Source organism: Chiloscyllium plagiosum, unplaced genomic scaffold (genome assembly GCF_037043375.1).
Source record: "Chiloscyllium plagiosum isolate Xiang-an unplaced genomic scaffold, Cpla_swu_hap1 HiC_scaffold_15, whole genome shotgun sequence".
In the NCBI taxonomy this organism is placed as follows: Eukaryota; Metazoa; Chordata; class Chondrichthyes; order Orectolobiformes; family Hemiscylliidae; genus Chiloscyllium; species Chiloscyllium plagiosum.
In genome coordinates, this window is record NW_028270153.1 from 55,294,515 (window position 1) to 55,315,233 (window position 20,719).

Genomic DNA, 20,719 nt, shown 5'->3' on the forward strand with positions numbered 1-20,719 from the left:
AAGGACTGTAAGCACTGTCACTGGGAGGACTTTATAGACACATTTTACTCTCATTCTGGACTTTAAAACTCTATATTCCCACACTAATATTGTTTTATTCTTTCAATTCTGTGAAACACAAAATGTTCTCACCTAGGTACCCTGTACCCAAGATGGTGCCAAGAAGCAACATGATAAACTTTCCTCTGCACTCATTTGAGTGTGCATGACAATAAAGGCTATTCTAAAAGGTGGTGTTCCAGTTTTGACTAGACAGTTTGTGGCACTAACTGAAGCCTGACAAGAAAACCTATGCATGAAAGCATTACAAAGACAACTCGATGTATAAAGATCTGGGCAACGGGGGAAAAAACACACCCAATGCCACCCTCACCCTGATGGCCATCTTTGTGTGTGGCTGCATCAAGCTGTACGTGGATCCCCGGTACGCAAACACCAAGTGTCACTACATACTGAAGATCTACCTGTCTGGACAGCCCAAAACCTGTTGATCTTCCAGCTGAAGGAGCTGACCCTGACTGAGTGTTGCAGACTGGCACATTCCAAGGTCCAGGATGACGTGTTGAGGGATGTGCTGAAGCTTGGGGCAGCTGCCACCAAGGCGCGGTGGGGAAAGACCACCGTGTAACTTCTGCCTGCCTAAGAAGAACAGGGGGCCCACCCAATCATTTGGGCTCCGCTGACACCTCAGCAGAAGAGCTGGATAGTAAATGTACAGACTTGAATATAGGAAAAATACATTTTGATGTCTCTATGTAAAGAAATGTAATGTGTGCACAAGAATGGCATGACCAATTGTAAAGAGACCCAAATAATTTTATGAATAAAGTATATTCTTGAAACAAAAAAAAGAAAGCATTACAAAGAGAACCATCTATGTGAGGTTAAGACGTGGTGCAACAGTTTAAAGAAAGTCACTGTACTCCAGCACAGTATTTGCAAAATACTTTATTGTTAGGATTACCGGCACAACACATTATAATTGATTTACGTAAATGAAGCCAAAAGAGAATCTGATAAGTATAATAGCTGTGCAAACAATAGAGATTATAAAGAACCATTAGCAACCTGGCTTTAGGCCAGTTAGAAATAAAAAGAAACAATTTCCATTAAAATAGCAAAAATATTTGGTTAAAAATTATTTACTTCAATCACAAACCCTCCCAGAACTCAGCACCATGCCATTGATGAAGCTGGCTCGAACGTAAATAAAGATGGAATTTGCATTTATAGAATGACTGGTTTGAAATGCGCTGTGGTATCTATTCCATCCACTTAAGAAGAAAGACATAACTTTGATTTACTGTCTCACTGCAAATAAGACACATCTAACATATCGCACACATTGTGTATTGTACTGATGATGTTTTAGACTAAGCCTGCTGGAGTGGTCTTTAAATCCTTTATTTTCTGGATCCAGCAGTGTTCCCACTGAGCGATGTCTAGTATCTTGAGTTCTTGGTGAGTTAATTATATTTGATGCCATTGGTGAAATGGCTTGATCCAATGTCTGACTGCAGGTTTCTATTGTAAGGTGAGCCACAACACAAGCGGAGCCACTAATCAAATACCATCCGATGCCTGTATTACATTGTTCACAGGCAATGACTCTTGTATGATACTGGATTATAGAAATCATTGATGTCAAACAATTGCATAATTTCACATCAGGTGGAACTTAAGTAAACATAACAGTAACGAATAAAAACAGAAGAACAATACACCAATTATAAGGAATATTTGCGTCCTTTGATGATATGAAGCAAAACTGAATATGGATGCATAACAGTGGTTTAGCATATTATTTTAATGATTATTATCACTGAAAGACTTTAATGATAGAGGAACGCAGAACATAAATATCTTTTGCTAAATCTGTGTTGAATTCTCTTCCCTTCTTAAAAGCACTGTCTTCATGAACAATATTTTTTGAAGATGATTGACAGGTCCTATTTGTCCATTGGTCTGATGATAATATTTTTAAAACCTTTCACAGCTTTCAATTCATCGGTGTTGAAATCCACAGTCAATTTCCTCAGGCCGTGTTTTTGAGGGGAAAATTTAACCCTCGCCTTCACTTCTTGGCCTGGTTTGATCACCGACACCCTGAAACAAGTAATAAAGGGGAAAGTGAGCAGACATGCTATTTATTGACTTAAATGTATGCTATCCATGACTGAGTTGGTAGTTCTTCAACTCATACACAGACAACTAGATAATCAACTAGCCCACCATCTAAGGTGTGCTCAATAAGCTGCTTAATATTGAGAGGGAACACACTGCAGTCATCCAACTACTTTCTAATGACAAGTAGAGATGACAATTAAATGTGACCTTGATTGTTTCTTTTCAAAATAAAAAGTGATAGAAAGTTAAAGAACCACCTTGTCAATTTACCTTTTTCTGGATTCTGTTTCAATCAGTGATAAATCACTTCCAGATGCTTTCCTGAGAGCGAACAGAAGCAGAAGGCAACTCTGGTGCTTGAAGTTTGGGAGCCTGCACTTTCCTGTCCACAATTTATGTTTGAGCTACACAAATTAGGAGCAGGAGTAGGCCATCTGGCCCTTTCACCATGCAGCGCCATTTTATACATTTGGTTATTGCACATTTTTGCCCACACTCCATTAATCTTCCACTCCACTGCTCATCAAGAATCTATCAGCATCATTCATAAGAATCTTGTTACCATCAGCTTTAAAGGAACAGAGTTTTGGAGAGTCACGACCTTCTGTGAGAAATCATTTTCCATATGCCAGTTGAAGTGAGCCACTCCTGATTTTGAAACTACAGCCCTCAAATTCTTGATTATCCCAAAGGAGGAAACATCCTCTCCATATCTTCCACATTAAGACCCCTCAGGATCTTACATGTTTTGATCGGGTCATGTCTTGGTTTTCTAAACTACAAACGTTGCTTGTCCAACTTCTTCTCAGTCGACAACATGCCCACTCATGGTATCAATCTAATAAATCTTTTCTGAACTGTTTCCAAAGCCTTGCATTCTTCCTTAAAGAAGACCAATTCTGTGGACAACGTGCAGGTGGTCTTACCAATGCCCTGCCTAAGTGAAGGCTAACCTCCCTACTTTTAAAATCAATTCCATTTGCACAAGACATTAACATTCTATTAGCTTTCCTAATTACTTAATGTACGAATCTTTGTGACTCATGAACCAAGATACCAAAATCCCTTTGCCTCTTGGAACTGGTGAAATCATCAGGTAATGAGTTCCTATTGTTCTTCCTGCCATAATGGACAATTTCATTTTGTGCACCATGTAATCCATCTGATGGATCTATCCCTACTCACATAACTTATCTATGTTCTTTTGGAGCTTCCTTACGTCCTCTTCACAGCTTACATTCCTATCTTTGTGTCATCAGCAGACTTAGCAACCATACCTGTGTCCCTTCATCTAAATCATTTAAAGTCAAAGGCCCACCACTGATCCCTGTAACACATTACTCGCTGTATGTTACCAACATGAAGGAGACCCACTTATGTTCTGTTTCCTGTTGGTCAGTCAATTTCTACTTGTGCCAATATGCTATCAGCTACTCCATGAATGTTTATTTTCCACAATAACCTTTAATGTGACACCTTATGAAATAACTTCTGTAAATCTACATACATTACATTGATTGGTTCTCTTTTATTCTGGCATTTGTTACTTCCTCAAAGGACTCCAGAAAAACTGGTTAAACATGACTCCACTTTCACAAAATCATGAGGACTTTACCTGATTAATTTGAACGTTTTCAAAGTCTCCTACCATAACAGCTCTGTTCAGTTTCTAATATTTTCTTTAAAATAGATGTTACAGTTTCCTGCTTTCTATTTACCTATTTTTTGAATAAAGAAGTCACATTCGCTAATTTCCAATGTAAAGGCATCATCCGTGAAGTTTGAAAAACTAAAACCCCCAGTTTTCTCACTAACTGATTATTTCAAGACATTAAGATGAAATGAACCAGGGACACCAAAGCTCCAACAATTTACTCAACACCATTTCACTGGTGACCATGACTTTTCTGAATTCAGCCATCTTTTCCATTTCCTGATTTACAGCAATTCTTGGATATTAATTTTTCCTTCTGTAGTGAAGACCGATGCAAAATACTTGTTCAACATATCTGTCATATCCTTATTTTCCATTATTGTTTCTCCTCTCTCAGTTTCTATAGGACCTGAGTGCAGTTTGTTAATTCCTTTCATTTTTAAACTATCTGTAGAAACTCTCCATTTTTATATCTCTAGCTCGCATTCTCCCGTTCTCTAATGTATCCTTCCTTAGTCATAGAATCCCTATGGTGTGGAAACAGGCCATTCAGCTCGAGTCTACACTGACCCTCCCAAGAACATTCCACCCAGACCCACGCCTTTACCCTATCCCTGTAACCCTACAGGCCCCTGTCCAATCCACCCAGCCTGCACACTTGGCTATCCATTCCCTTGACTTACCACCCATTTTTGCACAATTTATCTTCATGTATGATACTATCATTAACTTTTTCGTTAACTACAAAGGTCAGTCCTCCCCTTGCAATGCTTCATATTCATCAGAATGTAACTATTCTGTGCATTTGGAACCGTTCCCTTAAATATCAATGACTGCCTTCCTATTGATGTATCCCTTAACCTAAATTTCTAATTTATTTTAAGTAGCTCTGCTTTAAGCCCTCATAATTGTTCTTATTTTAGTGTGAAATACCAGTCTTGGACCAACTCTTCTCTCTTTCAAACACTGACAGAAGTGTTTCCACAGACTGGCATATGAATCCTTAAAATGTCATCTATCTCTGCTCTGCCTGACATTGGGTGCCAGGAATTGAAAGTCTTCACTCCAGTTTGAGATTCCGGGAGGGTAAGCACGGATTCAAAAACCACAGAAAGAGGCCATTCTGCCCATCATAACTGTCAGCTCTTCAAAAAGACCAATCCAATCGATCCCATTCTCCTGTTCTTCCTCCAGACTCCTACATTTCTTTTCTTCTCTTTTTATAACAGATCAGCAAAAATCATAGATTGAAAATTATCCTTATAGTCTCAGTTCCTTGTCAGCCAATGTTTGATTCACTGAGCCACTTGGTGAGTTAATTAAGTGCCTTCTCAATATTAAATTCTTCTGAGAGTCAGATTTACGTCTGCTTCCAATGAGTACTCAATCAATGAGAAAGGTATAAATGTAGCATTATCACTAGACACTGGCACTGGGGGTGGGGGGGGGGGGGCGGGTGGGGGGAGTGCAGTGGTTCAATAGGTTGATTCTGGGGTTGATGGGGTTGGCTTATGAGGAGAGACTGAGTAGATTGGGATTATATTCATCGGAACTTAGAAGAATGAGGGAGACCTTATAGAAACATATAAAATTATGAAGGGAATAGATAAGATAGGCGTAGACAGGATGTTTCCACTGGCAGGTGAAACCTGGACAAGAGGACATAGCCTCAAAATTAGGGGCAGCAGATTCAGAACTGAATTAAGAAGGAACTTCTCCACCCACAGAGTTGTAAATTGATGGACTTCCCTGTCCTGTAAAGAAGTTGATGCTAGTCAATCAATGTTTTTAAAGCTAAAATAATTTTTTATTTGAACAGTGTAAGAACTAAATCGTGGGCGGCACGGTGGCACAGTGGTTAGCACTGCTGCCTCACAGCGCCAGAGACCCGGGTTCAATTCCCGCCTCAGGCGACTGACTGTGTGGAGTTTGCACATTCTCTCCGTGTCTGCGTGGGTTTCCTCCGGGTGCTCCGGTTTCCTCCCACAGTCCAAAGATGTGCAGGTCAGGTGAATTGGCCATGCTAAATTGTCCATAGTGTTAGGTAAGGGGTAAATGTAGGGGTATGGGTGGTTTGCGCTTCGGCGGGTCGGTGTGGACCTGTTGGGCCGAAGGGCCTGTTTCCACACTGTAAAGTAATCTAATCTAATCTAATCTAAAAATTACAGTGAAAGGGCGGATAAGTGGAGCTGAGGCCAGATTAGATTAGATTCCCTACAGTATGGAAACAGGCCCTTCAGCCCAACAAGTCCACACCAACCCTATGAACAGTAATCCACCCAGACCCATTCCCTTACCCTATATTTACCCCTGACAAATGCACCTAACACTATGGGCAATTTATCATGGCCAATTCACCTGACATGCACATCTTTGGATTGTGGGAGGAAACTGGAGCACCCGGAGGAAACCCACGTAGACACGGGGAGAACATGCAAACTTCACACAGACAGTTGCCCGAGGCTGGAATCAAACCCGGATCCCTGGCGCTGTGAGGCAGCAGTGCTAACCACTGAATCACCATGCTGCTCCATTTTTCTTTTTAGGGGTGGGCAATAAATGCTGGCCTAGCCATAGATGCTCTCATCCAGTGAATAAATAAATATGAAAAACCAAACTCTTGTGGACTTTAATTGTGGCATGCTTCTGAGACTCCTCATCTAGTCACAATTGCAGGCACACATGGCTCATGTCCAGCTTTGCGGAGGACAGCCCCTTGCTATTGGAATACATGTCCTCCATGCAAGCAATCAGGTGTTCACTCAGCTGCGAGGAGATCAGCCATGACCTTATTGAATGGTGGAGCAGGCTCAAAGTGCCGGATGGCCTACTCCTGCTCTGAGTTCTTATGTTATGGAGACTAGCCAAAGAGGCAGTTTAAATACAGTTTTGCATGAAACAATAGTGTTTGCAATGCTATATCATGGTTAGCTTTTTAAGCAGAGACTGTAATGCCACTTAAAGGGAATTTGGGCAAATGTTGGAGAAGGCTAATAAAAAGAGACAATAAAAAGAAAGGAAAATTAAATTGGACTAGAGTGCTTCACTGGAAGATAAGACACTAGCAAAATTAAATGCTTTTTTTAAATTGTGAGGGTTAGTCATATTTGCATTTGGAAAATTCTTTGGCTCACTAAAAATTCTGAAATGTGACATTAATAATGCACACATTGCATAGAAATTATTGTTCATGCTAACCTATTTAATTCAAATGGATTAAGGTCTCTGTCATAGAGGAGAGAATTATGTCATTTGATCACATTGGTTATTCATTCCCTGATATCTAAGATAATTTCTAAGGTGATATAATAGTTTTGTATAACAGATCAGCAAAAATCATAGACTGAAGATTAACCTTGTAGACTCAGTTCTTTGTCAGCCAATGTTTTATTCACTGAGCCACTTGGTGAGTTAATTAAGTGTCTTTAATTGGTTAGATGGTGCTAAACTGAGTCGTGAGCAAAGAAAAGATAAAAATAATTATAACTCATTTCATAACCTCAAAAGGCCCAAAATATTTTACAGCCACTGTCATAATCTTGAAGTATGGTCTCTACTGCAATACATAAAACACACCTCATATGCTTACAGCAAGTTCTCAGACCTAGCAATGTTAAAGCAAACAGCTAACTTGTTTTAGATTAAGTTGGTTGAGTGGTAATATAAGCCAGTTGAAACTTTATTGCTGGAACAGCACAGCAGGTCAGGCAGCATCCAGGGAACAGGAGATTCGACGTTTCGGGCACAGGCCCTTCTTCAGGAAGGGCCTGTGCCCGAAACGTCGAATCTCCTGTTCCCTGGATGCTGCCTGACCTGCTGTGCTGTTCCAGCAGTAAAGTTTCAACTTTGATCTCCAGCATCTGCAGACCTCACTTTCTCCTGGTAATATAAGCCAGCACTCTGGGGAGAATACCTGGCTCTTCTCCAACCTTTCATCTCCCATGAGTGGCCAGGGGGGCTTACGGTTAATGTCTTATCTGAACGACAGCACTTTCAACAATGAAGCATTCCCTCAGTAGTGCACTGTCGTGCCAGTTCAATTATGGTTCAAGTCCCTGAATTAGTACGTTCTGAATCACAGGCAATAACGCTACCCTATGCTATTTTACTCAGACGCTGAAAGCTGCAGATTCTACTTACGGACATGGAATGCTCTGCTCCTCAGTGAGGCCAGCTCCCTCCACCATGAATGTACCATTGCACAAATCCACAGGCATCGGATTGGAAAAGGAAATTTCTGCAATTAGCTCATGAAACTGTACTGGCTCTCCCAGGACCTAAAGCAACAAAGATTTCATTTTAACTCAATAATGTGAATAAAAGACACATTTTGCTCTGTCCTGAAAGATAACAAATTTATAATTGAAATTGTTATAAGCTTCTTCAATTACAAAAATAAAATTTCTCTCTTTTCAAGTACCAGATCAAAATATACCCTAGAATTTGCAATGTCAACAATTTACACATGTCTACATTTTATAGTTTAGTTCCTTTGATCTTATTTTTGATTTTGTTAAACAACATTTCATATACTTACAGTTCTATTATAAGATTTAAGTAAGGGATTTTTTTGATTCATTCATGGGACATGAGCAATGCTGTCTAGATCAACATTTATTGCTTATCCTTAATTACTCAAAGGGTCATTAAGAGTCAATAACATCACTGTTAATCTGGAGTTACATGTCAGTCAGACTAGGTAAGGAGGGCAGTTACCTCCCTAAAGGTTAGTAGCAAACCAGATGAGTTTTTCCCAACAATTGACAATGGTTTCACGGTCATCATTAGTAACAGAGGAAATAGGTGCAGGAGTAGGCTATTAGGCATATGCTACAAGCATATCCTACAATTCATTATGATCATGGCTGATAGTGTAATCTCAGCACCCCCTTATTCCTGATCTCTTTAGCCACAAGGGCCATTTCCAACTCCCTCTTGAATATATCTAACGTACTGGTCCCAATAACTTGCTGAGAGTGAGAATTCCACAGGTTTACAACTCTGAGTTAAGAAATTCTTCCTCATCTCAGACCTGAATGGCTTACCCATTATTCTGAAACTGTGACCCTTAGTTCTGGACCCCCCCCACATCATTGAGAACATTCTTCCCACACCTAAGCTGTCCAGTCCCATCAGAATTTTATATGTTTCTATGAGATCCAGCCTCATTCTAAATTCCAGCAAGTACAAATCAGTCGATTGAGTGTTTCTTCATATATCAGTCCTGTTATCCTGGGAATCAGTCTGGTGAACCATCGCTGAACTCCCTCAATAGCAAAAATGTCCTTCCTTACACTAGGAAAACAAAACTTCCCACAACATTCAAGTTGTGGCCACACCAATGTCCTATATAACTGCAGACTTTTAATCCAGATTTTTATCAAATTCATATTCCAGCATCTGCCATGGCTTGGTTCAAACCCAGGTGCCCAGAACTTACCTAGTTCTCTGGAATACTAGCCCAGTGACTACACCTCTAGGTTTCTCACCCCCTCTTGGTAATATTTGAGATTCAGAGCAGTCAAGGGAGATTGCAATGGGTGGAAGGTTGGGTGTATCAGGAATGAGAAGGAGCAGTATTAAGCTTGGCTAGCCAAGGGTAAAGTAGACCATGGAGTCATGATAATGCGATATAGGGACACAAAAGGGTGTAGCAGCTTGGAAGTGTGATTTCGCTCAATTATAAGTTTTCAACCACCCAGGATGCTAATATTAGAGTGAAACACAAGCACTGGAGTACAAAAAGATTTCCAACAATGAATTGGTCAACATTTCAGGAAACCTATTTTTATCATTTGTAAATTTTTTAATTCCTTTGCAACTTTGTAATCAATGTTGTGAATTTGGTGTCGATCAAAGGTTATGGACAAGTGAGTATTATGCAGCTAGATAAATGCTGGGCAATCAGTCAAATGATTTCTGGGAGGTGGACAGTAGGTAATGTACTTCATAGGGATTGATATCAGAGTAGGTTAATAGTATTAGTGAGTAAACTGCAAGAACAAAGGTATAGATACAGACTTGGTGTCACTGAGTGGTGAGTATGTAAGCCACTGGCAGGAACCACTTACATTCATAATTGGACAAACTTAAATCAAATTGTACATTGTATCCTAATCCTTGTGTTGAAATTATGTAGTGGAAAACAGCAAAATGTCAAATGGCAGGAAATGAAAATAAATGAGGAAGCAACAAAGATAAGGTTGGAGGGAGCCTAGACATTGCAGGCTTCGCCACTTGCTTACTTCAAACCTTGAACAAAGCAATAGGGTGATCAGGTCAACTTGACAATAAATTTGAAAGTATCTAAATCAGTGAACTCAATATTGTTTTAGACCAGGTCCACCAGAAAATGGATGTGAGGTATGTGAATGTATGGTACACCCCTTGAAGTCACATTTGACATCCCTTCAGTAGCAGTGGGTAACATCAAATGGTGCATCAAATTTCTTCTGATTGTAAGGAATAACATTTAATAGCTGTAGCTGAATGTCAGATTGTTAAAGTTAGAAGAAGTAAGGACATTTGGTAAACTATGTCCATCATATGCTTATGTGGAAGGTACAGCTATAACGTAAACAATCAGAGCCCTGATATTTCAACAGAACAGCCAAAGAAAATAGCCTGTATATGTATTTTCTCAAACATCTTGCTCAAGTTTTAGTAATGCCATGACTGAGCAAGGAACTGGTATCATAGGAGATTTACAAATGCTATTCAGTCAGTAATAAGTCTCATACAAGCAAAATACTTAGGGTGGAACGCCATTTCGAACCATATTTCTTCATAATCATTACCTTAATGTGTAGTTCTGCATTCTGGAGAGTAATCACTTTTTTAGAAATCAGCACCTCATTAGCTGCATACTCAACTGCAAGAGCCACAATGAGAATCTGATTGTGTTCTGTCAAGGTCCTTCTGTAGTTTGAGTAAGGCACCTGTAGAGTCTCTGTCTTTGCTACAGAAAAAGAATCACAATGGATTACAAAGTTGTGTTTTGAATAATTTCAATGTAATAATACATCTGATATCTTTGTTCTCTGTGTCCTGGAGCATCAGCTTTAGGCAGTAAATTCACAGCATCATAGGGTCATATAGCATGAAAGCAGATGCTTCAGTCCGACCCGTCCATGCTAACCAGATTTCCAAAACTGAACTAGTCCCATTTGCCTCCATCTGGCCCATATCCATCCCTTTCTTATTCATGTACCTGTCCAGATGTCTTTTAAATATAGTAACTGTACCTGCATCTACCACTTCTTCTGGCAGTTCATTCCACATATGAACCACCCACTTTAAAAAGTTGCCCCTTAGGTTCCCTTTAAGTCTTTCTCCTTAAAGTTATGCCCTCTAGTTTTGAACTCCTCTACTCTGGAGTATTCACCTTACCAATGCCTGTCATGAATTTATGTAAATTAATTGTAAACAGGAGAACCTTTATTCTCCATTTTTTTGGACACCATAATTAGAATGTGTAAAACATTAGCAAAATTTTCATAGAAATACAGTACAGAAAAGGCCCTTCAGCCCATCAAATCTGTACTGACATGTGAGAAACAACTGATATTCAACCTAATCCCAATTACTAGCACTTAGCCCATAGCCTTTTATGTTATAAAGGTACCAAGTACTCATCCAGGTACTTTTTAAAAGATGACCACCACCCTCCCAAGCAGCACATTCCAGACCATCATCACCCTCTGGGTAAGAAAAAATTCTGCTCATATCCCAACATAATGCCCCTCACACACTTGAATCTGTGCCCCTTTGTGGGTGACCCTCCAACTAAGGGGAAGAGCTGCTCCTTACCCATTCTGTCTAAGCCCTTGCTTGTGTATGTCTCAATCAGATCAACCTTCAATCCTCTCTGACCCAATCCAAGCCGATCTAACGTTTCCTTATAACTTGGATTATCCATTCCAAGCAGCATTCTGGTGAATCTCCTCTGCAATCTCTTCTGCACCCCATCCAGTGCAAGTGTCCTTCATGTAATATGGCGACCAGAACTGCATCACATTCTTGACATCATTATTTCTCTTTGTGTCCCTGTTTACCATGCCATACATCATTCCCTAGCTTTGAGAGTACAGGGACAATCTGCTCCCAATGCTTCTTGTGAACTGGCCAAACTGTAGTACAGAGAACCATCTAAAGATAACACCCCATTCTCCTTTACCTATGAAAGTACCCACTCTTTGTCGCTGTTCCCTTTAAAATGCATTGTCAAGATGTATAATTTCAAAGTGCCTATTCTCAGTCAATTTGCTCATTCAACTTTAATACATTCTACAAGCAAATTGTCTTGATACTGATGGATTATAGATCATCAATTCCTGACTTCCATCACCTGATTTTAATTCCTGGGACACTAATGTACTGCAAGGTTCCTATAAAATAAAATACACAGATTTAAAAATGACCACACTGATCACCTGATCACAGGTTGACCCAAGGCACAGGAAACCATGAAGGAATAAATAAAATAAATAAAATCTTCTCCTGGTCAATAAATTGTGCATTTTACCATACAACCAAGCCCAACATTCAGGATTGGACAAGACTGACTAATTCACAGATTCAGAAACAATAAAGTAACTGAAAAACAACAATATGGAAAGTTCTCTTCATTGTCTCACTGCAGACTGAAGTTTCAATTTTACCTCTATGTTTTACTCATTATTTGTTGATTTGTTTTATATAAGGTTTATCTTCAGGTTTCTGCTGACTTATGTATTTGCATTACAATCTGCCTAAGTCTCCTCACCTTAATCAGTATGAATTCAACTGGAATGCAAAGTGATCTCAGTGGTCTTATGGAAGGAGGGAAATCAACTGCAAATTTTGACAATTCAATATTCTGGTGTTTTGCATTCTTATTGTTTTCTGGCCATTTCCATCCACGCATGCACGTGCACACACACACACACGCTTTCACCAGACAAGATTTAGATGTAGCAATATTTGTTGATTTTCCTCCTGCTCCATCTCTCACTTGCCGAGAATGCTAAGTCCAATGATAATGTAGTGACCTTTGCCCGAATTATGATCAGCTAACTCAGTATAACCTGCGATAACTTACATTTTTACTGCATTTCAAACATGGAAAGGAATCATCGAAATCATAGAAACTATAGTGTGGAAACAGGCCGTTTGGCCCAACAAGTCCACACCAACCCATCTGAAGAGTATCCCACGCAGACCCATCCCCCTAGATTTTCCCTGACTAATGTACCTAGACTACACATCCATGAACACTATGGACAATTTAGCATGGCCAAATCACCTAATCTGCATATCTTTGGACTATGGGAGGAAAGCGGAACACACAGACACAGGGAGAATCTGCAAACTCCACACAGACAATCATTCAAGGCTGGAATGTCCCGAGATACAAGGAAAGGACAGGCACAGAGCCAAGGGTCAAACTTTCAGCAGGATTTACAAAAACTTGGCTACTGAAATAGGTTAGAAGGAAGGCATTAATTAAACAGAGATTGAAACTAGGCAGCTATAGTGATAGGGAATGCTAAAAAGGCAGAATCAAAGGGATACAAAGTTTGCGTGGGATGTGGGCTGTTTCATGTGGATAAAGGTTGTTTGAGATAACAGAGACCGTTAAACACAAACAAGAAATTAAAAATTGAGTTTTACCTTATACCCATGAGTACAGATGTGATGGGAAATGGCAGGCCCATCAGTAGAATGGAATGGAATGCTTCACTGACATCCCTTAGAAATTGCAAACAGGATATGCTTGCATATGGTTACGTAGTTTCAAATAAAGGTTCTCCATAGGCATCTGAGCAAGTACCAGTAATAGGTAATAGGCTTTTTGGAAAACAAAATTAAAGCCCATACAACTAAGTGGAGAGTTACAGTTGTAGTGATTATAATGAGGTCAGCCAGGTGGACCTCACAAAGTAGGATTTCTTTGACTGGGGCTGAAAATCTAGTCCAATCAGGGAGTCCTAGCTGAGAGGTAAGAACAAGAATGTCAGACATTCTGTTCGCTCTGAAAGCAGGCTCTGAGGGAGCTGCTTCAGTTTTAACAAAATTCCACATGTAAATAAAGGGTGATTTGGTGTTGGGATACCAGCCTCTGTGGAGTTACTTCGATCATAGACATACAAAATTGGCTAAGTGGCAGAAAAGAGAGAAATCGTGGATGACTATCTTAGACTTGAGTTAATTATAGAATGCTATTCCTCAGGGTTCAATATAAGGATTATTTTTTTTTCAAAATGTATTACTAACCTCGTCTGGGGATACAGGGCATAATTTCAAATTCTGCATACCAAAATCAGATTTATAATAAACAGTGTAGAAGGTAACAACAAGCTTCAGGGAGACTAGGCACACTGATGAATTGGTAAACAGGTGTGCAGGTACACGGCATGTACTTTAATCTTTGAAGCTAGCAGGACAAGTTAAAAAGCTGTTAAATAAAGTAAGTACCACCACTGGTTTTGTAAATTGATGCTTAAAGTGTGAAGAAAAAAAAAATGAATGCACTGACTAGGCCTCAGTTAGGGTGCTGTGTTCAGTTCTGAAAGGATTTCAAGGTCTTGGATGTGGTTCAGAGAAGATTTACTGGAATAGTACTGGGGAATGAGGAACTTCAGCTGTAGAGAAAAAATTGAACAAGCTGGAGTTGTCCTATTAAGATTTGTGACAGACTTTTTCAAAAGCATGAACACTTCAAGTAGAGTAAATACATCGATGTGTTTTTCAATGACAGATGCTGTCAGTATAAGCAGGGAACACAGATTGAAGCTGATTGGCAAAAGAACCAGAGGTGACATGAGGATATATTTTATTTATCGTAATTTAGGATGGAAGAGAACGCTCTGTTTGAAAGGACAGTGGCAGCAGATTCAATAGTAACTTTTAAAATAACTGTTTACATTTTCAAAGAAAATAAAAGAGTACAGGGTTATGGAAAAATCATACAGGATAAAGATTATATGGCTTGTTCTACTAAAGAGCCAGTACAGGCACAAAGGGGGAAAACAGCCACCTCTCTGCTGTACCCTAATGTTTTGTTATACATGGTTCAAATAAATTTTCCTTGTAGGTACATGTAACCACATGTAGGTAAATGTAAGCACATTTAGAAAGGCTTTATGATGTTATTTTTTGAGATTGAACATCATTGACAAAACCAAAACCAAGGAAGTGAAATTCAAGTGAGGGAGGCTTTAAAGGTAATGTTCCTGCTCTGTCATTAGACAGGTATGACTGATGGTGACTTGAAACTAACAGTTGCCATACCTCAGGCAAAGGAAGAGGCTGAGAAGGTGGGCCCATCATGGTGAGCTCAGCTGGTATAGGAAGTGAACCTGCTCTGTTGGTGGAATACAAGCTCAGAACATTGATCGCTAACCTCTTCAAATAAACTTCCGCAAGCAACGAATTGGACTCTATCGACTGGTGTTAATGCAAAAATCAGCACTGGCATACCAGCATTAAGCATGTTTTCGTACCTCATTGGCATACATACAGTGCAGATAAAATAATGAGGCTGATTTCAGGGATTCAGGGAACATAGATTGAAGCTGATTGGCAAAAGACCCAGAGGTGACACGAGGATATCTTTTATTTATCATAAGTTAATCATAATTGAGAGTTTCTGCTAAAAGTGCAGGCCTTTGAGGAAGACTGCCAGAAGCAACCACTGTATCTTGGTTGAGAGAAAATCATTTATTGTTACTCATTACTCTTCTTATTGCTGTGCCTACCCATGAACACAAACTATTCAAATGAAACCATATGAACTTTGTCTGATTTGTTGGAAAAGATTAAATATTTTGTTTGACTAAAAAAAATCAGAAACGTTCTGAGGCATTGATAGTGGTTTACAGCACAGGAAGAAAACATTACGTGTCTCTATGTGCTCCTATGTCAAGGTAATTTAAATTGCATCTGACTGCTTTGATCTTTATATTTAGCTCTACTTCTTCTTCAGCTTTAAATTTTCATTATAATTTTGAAAAGATACAACAGTTTGTTTTTCAAATTTTACCTCTGACAAGGTAGCCCATAAACAACTCTCTTTGTAATTATTGTGGGAAGTCTGCCTTGAGTGCAATTGATGATCCAGCCATGGGCTGCACTGAAATTGTGTGAGTTTTGATAAGTATATTTGTTTTCTCAATTTTCTACACTGAGTTGTTTGCACAGCATTGAACAGATGAGATCTGATTTGAAAAAGTATAGTTGGACAATATTTTAATATGCAACTGTGATGTAATATCCAAACATTCAGAAGAATGCCCATGCCTTGCAATGGCTGCAGAGGAGATCTACCAGAAGAGAAACATGGATGAGAGACAGCAGTGATGTGAAAAGACCTGGGAAGCTGAGATTGCTCTGAATCAAGTAGTCAGGCTTACTTTTTGATTAATACATCAGAAAATAGGTTAATCACAAAAAAAATCTTTTAATCACTGTCTATCCACCACAAGTCTCAAATTCATTCTTATATTTCTGTGAATGACTTAAAATCTACACCAAACTATTTGCAGTTGTTTTAGTGTATGATGTCCAGGTTAGAAACAAAGGACCAGAGGTTAGCCATTCAGTCCCCAAGCCTGGTCCACCATTGATTGAGGTTATGTCTGATCTGTAGTCTAACTCCATAGACCATCCTTTGGGCCAAATCCCTTAATAACTTTGTTCAACAAAAAATGTACTTTCTCATATTTAAAATTAACAACTAATCCAACATCCACTGCCATTAGTGGAAGACAGTTCCAAAGATCTACCAGTCTTCATGTGTAGAAGTGCATCCTAACATCTCTCCTCATGGTTTGGCCCTCATTCTCACAAAATGTCCTGTAGATCTAGAATCCCCAACCTATGGAAATAGTTTATCTTTATCTACCCTGTTTGGGTCTGTTAATGTCTTGAAAACTTCAATCAGATCATTCCTTATCCTTCTAGATTCTAGAGAAAGTAGGTCTAATTTATGTATTTGCTCCTCATAAATTAACCCCAGCGGTCCAAGTATCATGCACGTCAACTATGTCGTATTCTGTCTAAGGCTAATCTGTCCTTCCTAAGTTGTGATGCCCAGATCAGCTCACAGTATACCAGGTGAGGTCTAACCAGGATTTACTGTAACTGCAGCATAACCTCTGTATCCTTATACTCTAGCCCTTGAGATTAAAAGGCCAGCATTCCATTAGCTCTCTTGATCATTTTCTGCACTTGTTTCTGACATTTTAAAGATCGATGGAACTGAATCACCAGTTGTGACATCGATTGTATTGAACTTCATGCCATCTAGAAAGTTCCCTGATCTGTCCTTTGTCAGTCCAAAATAGATAACATCATACTTGCTTATATTGAACGCCATCTGCCGCAGTTTTCCCCATTCACTTAGTCTAACAACATTTGTAGTTTTATCTATCATTTACACTGTCTTCTTAGTAAAAAATAAACACATTCAAACACATTTTTAAGTGTGCTTACTATTGTCCTCATGGCAAAAGAGCCAATTTAGTTTTCAAATCTTCTTCAAAGGGCTGCACAAATAGCTGAAACTCAATTATGATTAACTTCCTTCGAGAAGTGTGTAACTGGTTTGTGAAAGTGTAAGGCTTCCAGTGTGATGTGCACTACTTAAATCAGCAGGAAAATTGTGGAAACATAGTTTTTGCTGAATGCTTAATTCGTTTTTATAATTCACAGGCATTACACTGATTTCATCACAAAGGAAAAGTAAAACTGAGTGGAAACTCCAAATCTATTTCTCTCAACTCCTTTCCACATCTCAGTGCCATGCAAAGTGATAGATTCCTTATCACTGGATGATAGATGGAATAGCTTTTCCCTAGACATCCTCCTAAAATCATGCATTAGTTCATAAAAGTGCCATTAAATCACATCTTACCCTGCTTCATAAACAATCTTAGTAGCTCAATATTTTTTTCTGCTGTAACTAAATCTTCTTGTTCTGAGTAACAGGCTGATCAATTTGCTCTGCGTGGTTGACAGGATTTCAATGCTTTTTGATCTTGGGATGTCCAAACGTGCACACAGTGCTCGACATATTGCATTCTAGGAATGTTATTTGCACAACTTTGTGCATTAACGTGTTTTTTTTTTGCTAAAGTCACTTGATCTCTGATTTCAGATGTTGCCTCGCCAATTTAACAGCTGAAAAATCCATATTGAATGACATATCTAGGGTTAGAGGTGAAGTTGGAACAATTTTAAAAGGGTAAGATAAAGTTACCATCATCCCAACAGACCATAGAGCTTCTCTCTCATTAGGGAGAGACAACTGGTGGTGATTTAACCTGAGGGTCACCACACCTTAGCTGAGGGGAAAGGTCCTTCATGGTAACCTGAGCCAGTGCAGGAATTCAATCCATGCTGGTGACAGCACTCTGCATTACAAACGAACCATCCAATAACTGAACCAAGAACAATTTACATGGCTTTACAGTGGCATAGTTTAAACCATTTTTCACAGGCTGAATGCACTTTGATGCATATTTGGCATTACCTTCCTGTGGTCCAATTTCGATGTCATCTGGATCTTTCCAGGCACACTCCGAGACTGGTTGTCCATTGTACATGATTGTTTGGGCACACAGGTACAGCTTGCATTTCTTCACCTCTGAGGTATTATTCGTGACAATGGCACAGACCTCAAGGTCAGCCCCGTTCATATTGACTTTCTGAGCTCTCAGTTTTATGAAGAATTTCTGCTCTGGCTCTTTAGACAGTTTGTTCTTCATGTCTGCTTTCATGAAAGCTTTATTTCCTTCCTCAGAACCTTTGTGAAAGTGATTACAAAAATATATTAGAACAGTTGACAACTTTTTCCCCATTTAAGCATTATTTCCCCATTTTCACTCGTGCTAATGAAACAACTTCCTGTTCCAAAGCAGAATCCTGAAAGTGCATTCTATTCTCTGCTGAAAAGTTCAGTCCTTCCTTTGCAAGTTAAAACTTTCTGAACTATATTTTTGACTGATTTTGCATTGCTTTTAAGTTACAATTATTTAACAGCATAGGTAAGTCAGCCACTCAAGCCTGATCCAACATTTAATAAGATCACAACTGATTTTAATGTGGCTTTGACCCGACATTCCAACCGTGAAAATAACTGTAAAGAGGTTGGTATCTCATCACCAAGGCACCCTTTATTTACTTGTGGACAGCCAGCTCAGAGCTAGTCCCCTGAACTAAGCAGATTCTAAATCTCCCGTTTATACATAATTTTTAAGTCAGTCCCCTTCAACTGAGGAAATTCTAAATCTCCTGGTTATATGTCCCTTTTAAAACTTTAAACCCCCACACTATCGCCAAACAGTGGTAGCGTTTATTTTTCCCAGCACCCATGTCGTGTTCATGTGTGGAATATGGTGAAAAAACATGTGCAGAAAACCTTATCAATTTGCACCACCAAGAAGAAAGGAAACACCCGAGTGGCCAGTGACAAGCAGCAACCTTCACATCAAAGGGCAATGCCTAAGTGATCAAAAAAGGTGAAGGGGAGGGCAGGGACTAAATCAAAATAGAATCAGAGGGGGAAATAAAGCACTCCACACCCTGTGAAGCCTCCTCTCCCTGAAAACCTTGAGGCTGTTGGTAGAATCCCGTTTTTTTTTTTACCCAGGCTCTGACATAACTGCGGAAGAGGGGCAGGCAATCAACCATAATGACCCCCTCCACAGCCCGCTGCCTGAACTTGTTTCTGGCCGTTTGGCCAGGCCCAGGAACAGACCCACGAGGAGGTCCTCTGACCTGCCCCAACTGTTTATATTTTTTCTCATTGCGAACAGAACCCCAGACACTCCTATTTATTTATTTATTTTTCTTTTTTTTCTCCCCCACACTACCACCTAGCAACCGTAGTGCTTATTTTAATCTCCTGTTTTTTTTTCAAAAGGAAAACACCAGAGTGGCCAGTGACAAGCTGTGCCCTTAATATTGCTGTTTATTTTTTTTTATTTTTTTTATTTTTTTGTTTTCTTTTCTTTTTTTTTCTCCCTTAATCTCCTGTTTATATTGGTCTGCCAGGCCTTCCTGATTGGTCCAGGTTAATAACCTCAATCAAGGACTTCATAGTCAACAAGGTCCACCTGATTCTAATCGCTACACACCTATACCTCATACTCTTTAACTCCCTTCTCAGTTGAAACTGCAACAAACATTGACTGGATAAAACATTGGCACCTGACACTGAGCTCAAACCCAATGAGCCTGAGATTAACGATCTTAGGCTCTATTAATGAGCTAGCTGGGCATGAAAAGAATTAAAAATAGTTACCATACTTCAACTCATTTAGCCAACTAAAATGAGAGTTTTCTAAAAGGTTGCATGTCTTTGTTGTACTACCCTTAATCAGATGCTATCACATGGAAGATGAGTGGTACAATGGTTAGCATTGCTGCCTCAAAGCACCAGGGTTTTGGGTTCAATTCCAGCCTTGGGTGATTCTAAGTACAGAGATTGCACATTCTCCCTATGGGTTTCTTCCAAATGCTCTGGTTGTTCCCACAGTCTAAAAGCATGCATTGGAAATGCTGAATTGTGGAATATCATGGGGGATTATGATGCATTTCAGGGGGTGAGTGCAGACTCAATAGGTGGAATGGTCTCAATCTGCACTGTAGGGATTCTAGGATAAGGAGAGTGAATCTGGAATCTCATAGAGTCATGGAGATGTACAGCATGGAAACAGACCCTTTGGTCCAACTCACCCATGCCGACCAGATATCCCAACCTAATCTAGTCCCACTTGCCAGCACCCAGCCCATATCCCTCCAAATCCTTCCTATTCATATACTCATCCAGATGCCTTTTAAATGTTGCAATTGTACCAGCCTCCACCATTTCCTCTGGCAGCTCATTCCATACATGAACCACCTTCTGCATAAAAATGTTGCCCCTTCGGTCTCTTTTATATCTTTCCCCTCTCA

General features: G+C 39.5%; 1 protein-coding gene across 1 annotated transcript in view; it reads right to left on the reverse strand.

Moving 5' to 3' along the window:
- Positions 1-930: 930 nt before the first annotated feature.
- The window catches only part of LOC122560024 (protein-glutamine gamma-glutamyltransferase 2-like), a 73,061-nt gene continuing 53,272 nt past the window's right edge, over positions 931-20,719 (reverse strand). Inside the window, exons 10-13 of the mRNA XM_043710183.2 lie at positions 18,294-18,566; positions 10,579-10,739; positions 7,922-8,058; positions 931-2,106 (exon numbers count right to left, since the gene is read on the reverse strand). Of these exons, the coding sequence (XP_043566118.2) occupies positions 1,950-2,106; positions 7,922-8,058; positions 10,579-10,739; positions 18,294-18,566 (728 nt within the window). The 3' untranslated portion in view covers positions 931-1,949. The remainder of the gene's footprint in view (positions 2,107-7,921; positions 8,059-10,578; positions 10,740-18,293; positions 18,567-20,719) is intronic.